At 41.4% G+C, this 12,760-nt stretch overlaps 1 protein-coding gene across 1 annotated transcript in view; it reads left to right on the top strand.

Annotated features, from left to right (window-relative positions):
* Positions 1-11,690, top strand: part of basp1 (brain abundant, membrane attached signal protein 1) — a 43,889-nt gene extending 32,199 nt beyond the window's left edge. Inside the window, exon 2 of the mRNA XM_018674925.2 lies at positions 8,265-11,690. Within this exon, the coding sequence (XP_018530441.1) occupies positions 8,281-8,931 (651 nt within the window). The 5' untranslated portion in view covers positions 8,265-8,280 and the 3' untranslated portion in view covers positions 8,932-11,690. The remainder of the gene's footprint in view (positions 1-8,264) is intronic.
* The last annotated feature ends 1,070 nt before the right edge of the window (positions 11,691-12,760 follow it).

The raw sequence follows: 12,760 nt of genomic DNA, 5'->3' as shown, positions 1-12,760 counted from the left end.
GTGATGACTTTGTTTAGATCATTTCCTGCTTCAGAGTCCAGAGCAACCTTCCTGACCTGCTATTATAAAATACAACTTGACAAAATAAATTCTCACTTAAATATAAAACATTCAGTGATCACTAAAACATCTGACGTTAGCAAACAAAATTATATGTGCTTTAAACACAAGCAAAATAAATACAAAAAAATTCAACCTGAAACTGTAGATCTTTTTGCAAGTGTTCTTTGAGTTTAACCAGTCTTAAGCTAAGATTTTAAATCTTAGCTTAAGACTGTTAAGACTCAACTGTTCATCTAGCGCCACTTTCATTGTGCTTTAAGACCAAATACTTGCAAACTAACAATCTTCCCATCCGCCTCAGCTGTGTTACTAAATGTCACCATGTTAACACTGTCATGCATGTTAGCATGCTGACATTAGCATTTAGCTCAAAGCACCAGTGTACTTAAATACAGCCTCACAGAGCTGCTAGCAGGCCCGTGGACTCAGGTTTCAGACAACAATTAGAGACTGTCTTTTTTAAAACACTCAGTATAATGATTAAAGAGTTTTCTAATAATATTATTCTTAAAAAAAGATGATCCCCCCTTTTTTAATCTTGTGCACTCTGGTCATTCATCAGATTTAAAAGATTAGCAACCCAAACCAAACTCCAGTTTTAACATTTCATCGCTTTAAACTGGTTGATATGAACTCATATCCTCCATTTCACTCTGCAGACTGTGCAACAGAAAGGTCAGGCAGAAAATGCTATACTTCAAATAGCCCGATTCTCCTGTTGATCCTGAGTTACACATCAATGAAATTTGCTTCACACAGCTGGAGGCTGCTGTAGACTCAGTGTTTACTGTTGGACAGAAATAGCTGTAGCCGCCGGCCCTGCTGCTAGCTTTGACACAGGGGACCGGCTCTGACTTCTATGATGGTATACGCTTGGTGCTCACTGCTGCATCCTGAATTTCACCAGTAGCGCTGTGTTTTTAGGCTGAAATGAAAGTGTAGTATATGTGGTGGAAACGGTTGGAGAAAATACTTTTGCATCATCTTTGGCTCTGATGTCGTAAGACTTGCCAAAGTTCAGAGCCCTGCCGTTTTAAAATAGCACACTGCTGTGGGAAAATCATACCAGCACAATGTGAGAATCTCGCCTCCTTAAACCTTCGTCATGGACTCCTGAATCTGTCATTTCAGCGACTTGAATATCTCAAATCGGCCCCCTCTGTCTGTGAGCTCCCAGCATCCTCTGCTCCACCCTGTTTCTTCCAACTCAGTGCAGAGAGCTGGTGTGTCCTTTTTTTTTTTATTTTTGTGTGTCTGTGTGTGTGATTGGGCCAAATTTTCTGCTCCAGTTTTCTTGCCTGTTCGCTCAGCTCCCTGCGCTTGCCTGCTGCAGTTTGGTGAAACCGACTCGTCTTAAATCAGCCAGCTGCAAAGCAGCGGGAGGAAGTGCTCAGGCCTGCGTTATGAATTAAAGCGTTACATTCATGTTGGGAGCACACAGGCCTGATTCTCCACCTGAATGACTCAACGCTGTATTCCTTCACATCACTGCTCTTAGATGCTCTTAGTTACAGATTAGCATTGGAATTATTTATGTCGCAGTTTCACGACATATTTTACAAAATGACAGTTTGTGGTTGTATGGGAATCTCTTGGCTGAAGACAGCCAGTGCTGTGACTTTGTGCTGCTGCTTCCTGAAGTTCTGTTGTCATAGTAAATCAGAGATGCTGCAAAGAAACGTTGGGTGGACGGATACACTGTTGTTCGTCAAGAAATAGCTGTTGTATGTTTGTTAGATGTAGCGTGTTAATTAGTTAGCCTTCGAGGTGTTGGTGGGACAGAGGTAAGCTAGCTGTTTCCCCCTGCTGCCAGTATTTATGCTATGCTAATCTAATGGTGCGTTCCAGTTGTAATCGGAAGTCAGAATTTCCGAGTTCCAAGTCGGAAATTTCAACTGGTGTTGCTGACAGCGGTTACCAACAGTCTGGGATATGTTTGAATCGGTTCACGTTCTCAAAATGTTGACTGGCATTTTAAAAGTGTTCTGAAGTAAATTTAAATCTCAACAATAAGAACAGAGGAGTATGATAATCTCAGTGAGCAAAGACAACATACGACAGTAGATCAGATGTATAGTTTTATATATTACCTAATTAATTCGACAACCAATGAGGAGCCATGATTTCATATTGTAACCCTCTGATTTCACATAATTAATAAGCTCGAAAGAATTTGTTTTGGTGTGACAAGGATGGGCAGGATAATAATATCAGAGCACTGTTTTTAATTACAGTAACATTAGAGTATATATTACATTAGACATGGGGAAATAGGTTGTCATAGGTTCACAGATTTCAAGGATGTGTGATTACAGAGCAGATAAACCCTCCCAGCGTTCTCTGTTTAAAGCTCATATACTGACAGGTTTGTTCTGGTATTGTACACGTTAAAACATACAGAACTAAAATATTTACGTGATAGAACACGCTCGTGAATTAGCACTTTTATGTGCTCTCTGTGTAGGCGTGCAGCTCTGTAGTTGTGTTACTAATCCGACAGCTGCTGTGTCGTGGAGGTCAGGTGAAGAACTGAGTGACTGAGCACTGATACAGTCTAAATCTACTCCAACCAGGCTGAAAACAGAGAGCTGCAGCAGGCTGTTGTGTTGTGGCTGTAGATCAGTTCACTAACAGTCTGATAAGGCAGAGCCGTTTTAAAATGGAGGTCAGTGTGACACAGGAGGTGAAACTGTGTTCTTTTTAGCTCCGGGCTAGATTCAAAATGGGAAACTATCTCTGTCACTGTCCTGTGAAAACCATGTGCAGATTTATAAGTAAAACAACCTTGTCTTGAGTCAAATGATGCAACTGCACATTTTAGACCAGTTCGTTTATAGAACTGTATCACATTTAATGTCTCATAACGAAGGCCACTTTCACATTAGCAGATTTGTCTGAATGCACAAGCAGTAAGCCTAAGAATCTGGTGATAGAGAGCAGAAAAAGAAAGTGCAGTGTTATTATCGTTCTCATGCAAATGCGAAAATACAAACAGCTCTTCTTGTGAAGACAGCACAGAAAAAGCTTCCTCATCCTCATCCGACCAAACTGTCGTCAGCGCTCCAGCAGCTTCTCCTGCTCTCTGCTGTCAAGTCAATTTTCCGACAGACATGGAAACGGAATGACCGCGTCCGAGCAGGGCGGGGAGTCGGACAGTGACAGCTTTAACCTTTAACGTGTCATCTTGGATGGCAGGGACACAGCACTGGCCAGGCTGGGCTCGCCACCGCTCCGATGGCCGGGGATTTTCACTGAGACCCCGGGACCTCCTGGAGACCTCCATCTGCCTGACCAGAGGGACCGGAGAGAGGGATTACAGTGTGACCCACAAAAATGTGCCACGAGGAAGCAGAGATCAAATGTTTACAAGGAGAATAGAAGTATCTGTGCAGAGAGGATTTTATAGGGGAAACCAATCAATTCACATCTGAGCTGAAAATATTAAACATACATTAAAGTTGTGGCCTGGAAAACCAAAACAATGAGCTGATAGATGCTAAAACACTTCTTAGAGCTGAGGAGAACTGTTGAGTCAAGTGTTAATTCTGTGTGACAAACCAACAGTCATTTGACCGACCAGCATCATAAAAACGCTGGTTGTTGCAGCTTTAATCACATCATAAATCTGTGAACAGAGGTGCTTTAACATCACGAAAAAGAAGAAGAAGAAGAAGATCCAGCTGAAAAAGAAAGAGAAAAACAATCCCAGGGGAGAAAGTCTAATTTAGACGTGCCAAAGAAAATATAAGTATTTGCAGAGGAGGGAAGGGAAGCAATTCAGAGGACTGAAATTACACACTCAGGACAGAAAACACTGCAGGTGAAGCAGACAAGAGCAGAGACATGGAGAGGAGGCGAGGCTGCGGTGGTGATGGAGAGATTATTGCAGAGAGAAGAAAGTGGGAGGCGAGCGGTACGTTGGGTAGACGGGGGAAAAGAGAGCAGAGCAGTGGTGTCGGCGTGTGGGTGTGACAGATGACTTGCCAGGAAGAGTGAGGATTTGAGAAAAAAAAAATCAGAGGAGAACTCAGCCATCTGTTCCTTCAGGGAATTTTTGCTCATCTTAAACCGCTTTGCCACCTTTCGACTCGGCAGACACGAATTTGATCGTCGATTAATAACGTCGTATAAATACTCTTTACTGAGTGCCACTGTTGAGTGATCAATCATGTGTTTTGTTAACTCAGCAGCCTGCAGGGCTGAGGGATTAGAGAGCCGGTGGTAAAGGGAGACAACTGCTGATCACAGTGGAAAAAACAGGAGGGAAAAGTGCAGGTGGTGTTAAATGTGTGCATGTGTACTCTCAGGAAAAATAAATGGACCTTAAAAAGATGCTTTGAGTTTTCACTGAGGTCTTTAAGGAGTGCATTTAAAAACAGTGTGAGTGCAGATCCTTCAAAGAGTCTCTGCAGAGTCTTCAGTTCTGCCACAGCTCCTCAGTCAGACACTATGATTACAAGTGTGTCCTGCTGTACCTGTAACACCCTTGAGTACACCTCTACATCAGCAAAGTGAGAAGTTAAACTGCTGCAGGTCAGCAAAGACAAGATCTCCAGGAGCGTTAAGTTACTCCAACTCGAATGAACGATCTTTTCATTTCTCTGGTGAGCGTGGTCTCTTAAATTGTCTTAAATGTGCATTCACAAAATCTTGATTTAATCATTTTACTACTCTAACTAGACTATAAAGCCTCACTTTGACATGACATGTCAAACATGACATGTCGTCTGTCCATGGATCTTTTTGGACAGTAACTGTCCTAGAAGTGTTTAAAGCATCTACTTTAACCTTGGAAATGTGTGCAGAGGTTTCTTTGCAGGGTTGGAAATAATGTGACTGATACATCCATCTGTGAAATCTATTAGACCAAAGGTTAAAGAGGGTTAGAATTTCACCTGTTCATTTGCTTTGTATTCAACTGTCAAAATCTCCTCAAGAGAAGTTCATGAAATTTGGAAGTACAGATCAGCTTTGGTCAGGGAACAAGAAGTGATTTCACACTGATTGAGATCAGGGATTTTCACCGTTAGAAGATAAGCTTTTTACAGCCGTAACAATGAAACTGTGTCTAAATGGATTGAGACACTTGATTCTAAATCCTTATTGAAAGGTCAAGAAATCCATTTAACTTCATTAATTGAAATTGGAGTGATGAGAATGAGGGGAGAATGTCTTTGGGTGTGACAGAAAGATGGACAGTCTGTGATGCTTTGTGGTTGTATTTTCTGAGGTTTCTGTTTTGCCACTTTCAACCTGTGTGATCCAGGTTGTAAAGCATTTTAAAGACCTTTTTCACCTCATTTGAAGCCATTTGGGCAGGAGCACCAGTTAAATATCCACTTAAACAGCACTGATTACATCGTCTACATGAAGTGATGCTGGAAGTCACAGCTGGCAGAGCAGACTTCCTTTGTGCCACCCTGACTGCAGTTTGCAGGTTAAATTAAGTCTTTTGTGCGACCCAGAGCATTTTCTCCAGGTTGTCTCGGCCCTGCCCCAGCTCTTCAAACACTAAAACCACACGCCCAGCAGCGAGAAAGCGTGCCTTTGGTTGAAAAGCAGCCATTGTCTGCCCCAGATGATTGTGAGTCATTGTACTGGCAGCACAAGCCGGGAGTCAAATGATGTGATGTAGCAGAGAGACCTCCATTGTGGCTCGTATAAAGCTGCGGCAGGAACGGCGGCCCTGGCAGATACCGACTGTTGGACGTTCAGGGGAGTTTTGCATGAATATTGGAGTAATTCAGTCAGTGGCGACGAGGTGATTAGCATTTTGAGTGGATTCACTGCCGGCTCTGTCCCATTCACAGGGCGAATCTGTGAGTAGCCAGGAGAGTCTCTCAGTGCTCTGGTTTGTTTGGGAGGAAAAGGTCAGGTCTGCTTTTAGACCAGTTTTGACAGATTTCACATTTACAGATGGCAGAGAAAATAGATAGTTTTGATGTCAGCCACATTAATGAAGCAGAATCTCAAGGTGTTGTGAAGTTAGTCCATCAAAATCACCAAGTCTGAACACGACTTTCACATGTTGATTTTACGTTTTACACAAACTTCATTCACTTTTTAAGTGACTAGCAGCATTAATATTGACCATTTGACCAAAAAAATTTTGTGCTTTTGAGTTCTCTTTTATTGCTCATACCATTACAGCTCATTTTACTGACTGAAAACAGAATGACCTACGCCTACTACTGGTTTCTCAGTTTCAGTTTCTGCCTTTTAGTCTGCAGGATATCTCAAAGGTTTGTAAACAAGGTGTACTTGTAGCTGACCAACATTTTTTTTTAGGTTGAACTGAGAAAACGACTGTTACAAGACTGATAAATTTAGATCCAAGTTCCAGTCAGCACCCCCATTGTTCACCTGATTTTTAAAAATTTGCTATGAAATTCAGCTACAAGCCAAGAAAAACACATTTTGTTTTTGACACTGTGTCATAGCACTTTCTAAAAACTTATTTTGACTCTATTCTGACTCTTGGACAGTTAATAAATAGTTTAAGTGTTTCCGTGTCAAACTGTTGTAAAGGTTGGAAAACCGATCTTAGATTTTAGGGATTTTTCTACATAACACATACACAGCACATTTTTTTTCTCCCGGCTTTTCCTCGCAAACAGAATAAACCCCTAAATAGTTTTTGGCAGTTTTAAGCATCAACATCCAGACTTCAAATTTCAAACAACAAATTGTACCGTTCCTGAGTCTTTGCTCCTAATAAGCCTGATTTGTTGTGGTGCTGAAGTCCTCTCCCCTGTAGAGTAGACAGATGGTGATATCCATGAAAAAAAGCTTCAGCTGAGGGAGAGAGCCAGGAATCTGCAGGTGTGTGTATGTGTGTGTTTGTATTTAGCCTGACTACACAGTCATATCTACCTACTCAATGACTTTCCTTCATAACATATCATAAAATGCTTCTGTAGAGCCCATAAATACACAGATCCAATTCAAAGAAATCTATTCTTTGCTGATGATGCACTGCTTTACATGACACTCTATCTGCAACCATTTGTCTTTGTTTTTAAAAGTATATTTCAGCCAAGTAATGTGGAATTTGTTTCTTTATACACTGTACTTTCACCCAGACTATGTGATCATACTTTCTCACTTACAGTAGTATCAAGTCGTGGAGATAGTTTTGGTCATATTTGCCCAATTTTTTGATACACTGATTCTGTTGCCATTGATCTTTCTACACAGAGCTGAACACCAGATATTACAGTGTAAGGAGGGTCAGAAATGGATACCAGTGTCCATAAGTTCATACTTTATTTGAAAAAACTGACAAAACATTTGACCATTTTTGACAAACAACTTTATCTCATCAGTCAGGGTGCTGAATGATGTTTCGAGGATGAAGATGGGATCTTAGTTTTCATGTCTCATTCACTGCATAAGCAGCATGAAAAGGCTATAAAAATGTTTTAGCGCTATGTCTGTAAGGTGTGAATTCAACCAGCCAACCTCAGCAGGCCTCCAAAGAACTTAAAAGACTATTTGACAGTGTTGTCTCAGTAACACATATTTAAATTTCCTTTTGTTCTCAGTATTTCAGCTGTAGAGGCATTTTTTTTGCATTCTTAATTAGAGGATCTTGATCTGAGAGGTGAGAAACAAGACATGCTGAGTGTGTCTGGATATTTTTATTCCGTTTCTTTCTCTGTTTAAACTCCTCTCCTCATGTTTAAACAAGCTTTGCCCAATCTGACAGAGAAAAATATCATGCTGGGAGAATCTCTGAGGAGTATGTGGTTCAGGTTGAGGACATACATCAGGAATGCAATACATAAGATGCATGGCTACGTATCATTTCTATGGGCATTGTCTTCCTCTTTTTCTTGGCCTGTTCCTTCAGATTTTGCACTAACTGTCTCAAAGACTGTACACCGAGAAGCTGCTGGTGCAATAACCTTATAATTTTTTAACCACAAAAAAAGACTGCTCTTCATCAAAACTCATCCTCTGAAGAAGAACAGTGCTTCAAACATCACTTACTCTGTCACTTAAGATATTTCATTTATTCCTATCGTGAGCTTCAAATGTGCTCAAGACTTGATTCCTTGTGGTTCTTCATCACATTTAGTCTTTGTTTGGTCTATTTTTGTAGTGTGCTTGCTTCCAGTTGCATTTTCCTTTTAATGAATGAATGCATAAATAATTGTCTCTATAATACTAAACTTTATTTATTTTCCCATCTGTTTCAGAAGCCAGAGATCCAAAATGGGAGGCAAGCTCAGCAAAAAGAAGAAGGGATACAGTGTAAATGATGACAAGGCCAAAGACAAGGATGCCAAAGCAGAGGGAGCCTCTGCTGAGGAGAGTGAAGCACCGAAAGACAACAAAGATGAGGCCCAAGCTGCCACCGATGGTAAGGAGGTAGCGAATGACACAGCGGCCAAGGAGGCGCCGGCAGCAGACGCTGCAGCGCCGAAAGACGAGGAAAAGAATGCAGCTCCCGCTGCAAAGGAGCCTGAGAAACCTGCCGCCAATGCTGAGCCGAAAACAGAGGCGCCAAAGAGCGCAGAGCCCGCCAAGGCCGAGGAGAAACCAGCTGCCCCCGCCCCGGCCAAAGAATCTGCCCCTGCCGCCAAGGAGCCCGAGGCCAAGGCCGCAGCGCCCGCCCCGGCGGCCGAGAGCAAAGATGAGGCCGACGCCAAAAAGACTGAGGCACCCGCGGCACCAGCAGCCAAGGCCGAGGCGGCCCCCGCTGCCTCCCCTGACCCCAAGCCCACAGAGGCGGCGGCAGCTCCTGCACCAGCAAAGGAGGCCGCTGCTGCACCTAGTTCAACACCAGCCGCCGAACCTCCTGCCAAGGAGGCAAACGCCACAGAGGCACCAAGCAAGGATCAAACCGTAGCAGTTCAAGATTAATGGACAGCTTCTTTTCGGAAATGAAAAAATAAAGTACCTAACTCAACGACGATGAAGATTAAAAAAAAAAGAAAATGAAATTAACTCGCCCACCCATATTATGATAATAACAATAATAATAATAATTGTAATGATGATGATTTGTTGAATGAGGAGGACTGGAGCAACCACCTGGAGAAGTTTCCCACCGCTGCAGATGATTATTGCTATTATTATTGTTATGTTTTATTCTATTTTTTTCTGCTGTAGTATTTGAACTTTGATACGAGTCTGTGTCGGCCATTCGCTTCACCATTCCACATCCATCATCCCTTTCCCTCATATGGTCAAGAGGTTTAACCTGACTCCCATGTGGGCCCAGTGAGGGCCTGTGTTCATACATTCACCTGCATCCTCTGCTCTGTGGATGTCAGAAAATCAAAATTTGGGGAAATGGTTCTGAGGGAAGGAGGGGGGAGGGTTTAAGAAATCACTTTACCAGCTGGACTTCCATTGAATCCGTTCATTCTTCAGCTCTCCCCCTTCCACTCATCCTCCTCTTCAGAGTGTCGTGTTCTCGGCTTTGGCCTGGTACCTCTAGTTTTCCGGTGCCGTGGAGTTGTGGTTGTGTCCTTTTTTAACCCGTCCTTTCCCCCTCTGCTTTTTGGTATTGTTGGGTTGTGTTGCTACCCATTTTCCTCTTGGGATTAGACACCACTTTTTTCTGAAGGGAAAAAACAGAACTTCTAAAAAAAGGAAGTTACATTTGTTGTGAGGACTGAGAATGTTCAGGCTTTCTAAGACATTTTGGAGGTTGAAAAAGGCTGGCTTTACAGAGCAAAACACATTCTTAGACATATTAAACAGTCATAGGAATTTTTCAGATAAGGTTCTAGATTTTGTACTGAAACCCTTAGGTATATTCTAAGTGAACTAAGTGGTTTTTTAACATTTGTAATACACGTATAAAATCTGCAAAGCCTCGCTGAAAAGATGTCTGCAATGTTCTTAGAAAGATGGAAATCTCTGATCCTACATCCAAATCTGAAAACAAATACTTACAGATCATGAGATTTGTTTTTAAAAGACATATCTACTGCTGACCTGGGTGAAATGGTCTTTACAGTCAAGACATAGAGATTGTTGGAACTTGCTCAGAATACCAAGAAGGTGACATTTGCTGCATGAGTTCAGATAATGCTGGTTCAGAAAAGAAAAATAGACTAAACTGGCTCTTGAGCTCTTTCCTGTGACTGTTTTCAGTTTCTGGAAGAGGAACCCAAATCCTTTTTTTAACTCTACCCCAAAATGCCAATTTGGAATTTGGATTAAACACTGAACATTTCTTGGAGATTTTCTTGTCTACAACTGAGTTCAACCATTATATGGCATATAAATAGATGAAAAATATCTGCAACCTTTTTCACTATATGTTTGGAGATGATGGAGTTTTTCTGTGATCCCGCCATAAATGATTAAAAGACAAATTAAATGTGCTGCAATGACAGAGTAATGTTAAAAAAAAACACTCTACAACCAGTAGATCTATTTAAAATTGACACAAACAGTCAAATTTTCATATGATTACAGCAGGAACTTTAGTAAATAAGTCTGTCTTGTGGGGCAAACCTCACCGGTTTGGTATCTGAGCAGGTGAAAACAGCCCAGACGGCGTCAGTCATCAGCAGCCTGATCCCACTGAACACAGGAGTCAGGATTTCAGTGAATGATCAGAGCCTTCAGCAGCCTACTCAATCTACTATGGTCCATGTTTCTGTGGCAACCATATGCCATGCTATCATTATGGGATGGAAAAGCCTTGCACATGGAAGGGAGCCTCTGATTTTGTCATTTTCACGCATCATGCATTTTCCTTTACTTTTTAGAAATATATATTACATATGTGTACATGCATGCAGTGGTGGAAGAAGACGTACAGCTGTAAACAAGTAAAAGCAGCAGTATTACAGTGGAAAAATACTCTATTGCAACAAAGGTCAGGAAGGAAATGAAGGGAGAAAGAAAGAAAGGATTCATTCTTTAATATGATCTGAAAAGAGAAAAGGAAAGGAATGGCAGGTTGAAAGAAGGGAGGTATACAAACAAGGAAAGAGTGACTGAAGAAAAAAGAAGGAAGGAAAGACTGAAGGGTACGAAACATCAGTGATATTTTAGGATCTTATCTCATGATGAATGGACAATCCCAATTTGCAAATTAACCTGAAAAGTCACTAAATACGCGAGTGTTTCAGAAAATAAAAACAGTGGAGTAAAAGTACCAGCAGCCCAAACTACAGTCCTTTTAATAAATGTACTTTCATTCTTCCCACATTTGCATATATGCAGATATATGTTTATATATTCACCCATCTCAGCCATCCATCTGCCAGCTTTTCAGTTTCATCCACCTGACACACAACGTTTTCCTCCCAGCACTTGTCAAACCGTAGCAGAAACAAACACTTGAGGAGCGTCGTGTGTCACGTGGTTCAGTTTTCCTTCCTCTCTTGACTCAGTAAATTGCATGTCCGTGGTTGGGTGAACCTGTAGTCCTGTCTTTTTGGTCAAGTGGAAAAAAAAAAAAAAAAATTATTTCTCAGTCTGCATCCATGGCAACTACAGTTGATATTTCCATCCCATGTCTCACCACTGCTATTTCCACACCACACATTCATTCAAACTAACAAAAAGATGATATGGAAATTGATGCATTCAAAATTATATGTACTTGTATAAATGGTGCAACAGTAATAAAATGTAAGAAATTGACTGAAACTTGAGGATTTTGTGAAAGTCAGTTTTTTCTCATGCACTCCAGACAAAGTCACAACGAGGAGAACTGAAAATAATATTCAGCTGCAGCACATCAGGGTCATAGCTGCTACAGGAGGACGCCGAGGACATGTCCTTGGTATTGTCTCTGGGAATCTGCGGGTTTATACAACCTCAGAAGGACGTTAGGTTACAGCTACACACATATGTACATAGATAAATTACACATGGTGAGTGTTACAAGGCTGATCTGGGGATAAATGTGACTGTAGGCCACAAAATGGAGGGATGTGGTATTTATTCACCAGAATCACATCCTGGCATTGTGGAAAATCATTTAAGAAACTATAATTATCACTTAAACAAACATGTTAATGTGGAGAAAAATAAGAACAAGAGTCTGTAGCCATGCTAGCAGCTGTGTGAGGCTGTACTTCCTCCAACCTGAACAACCATATAGGTTGTTTGTTACGACCCATAGGACCGTCTCCTGAAATGCCATCCAATGGTGGTTGGCAAGCCAGACCTTTGTTGCCATGGTTCCAATAATAAGCACACAGTTAAGGTTATGGAACTGGTTTGGTTGGGCACAAAAACTACTAGCCTAACAATAAACCCAAACTATGGGTTGTAAGAAGCAGACAACCTACGTAGTTGTTTTCTTTCACAAGGACAGTCTCCCAGAGGCCCAACAGCACTTTGACCTAAATTCTAACAACCTGATGTTTAGCAGGCATAAAGTTTACCATGCACACCATCTTAGTTTAGCATGTTAGAGTGATAACCACTGAGGCCAATGGGAAAGTCATTCATTTTTCAGTCATAAATGGTCATAAACCAAAGTACTGGACAAATTAGAAGTTTGACTTAATAGTGTCGTTGGGAGTAAACTATAATGTCTGTGCAAAACAGTTGATGGGATATTTCAAACTGAAGGAAAGTGGTGGACCAATCAACCAATTTTACCACCCTGTGAGCCACACCATAAGCAAGTCCAAAAAATTAAGAAAACTAAAGAGAGTTTTGAGTAGTGTGCTGGCTTTGTAGTGATGATGCGTTCCAGTTGTACCTGTATCTG

The sequence above is a fragment of the Lates calcarifer genome, linkage group LG4, assembly GCF_001640805.2.
Source record: "Lates calcarifer isolate ASB-BC8 linkage group LG4, TLL_Latcal_v3, whole genome shotgun sequence".
NCBI classification, from domain to species: Eukaryota; Metazoa; Chordata; class Actinopteri; family Centropomidae; genus Lates; species Lates calcarifer.
The sequence above is the reverse complement of the archived record's forward strand: the minus strand, read 5'-3'. Positions and strand labels throughout refer to the sequence as shown.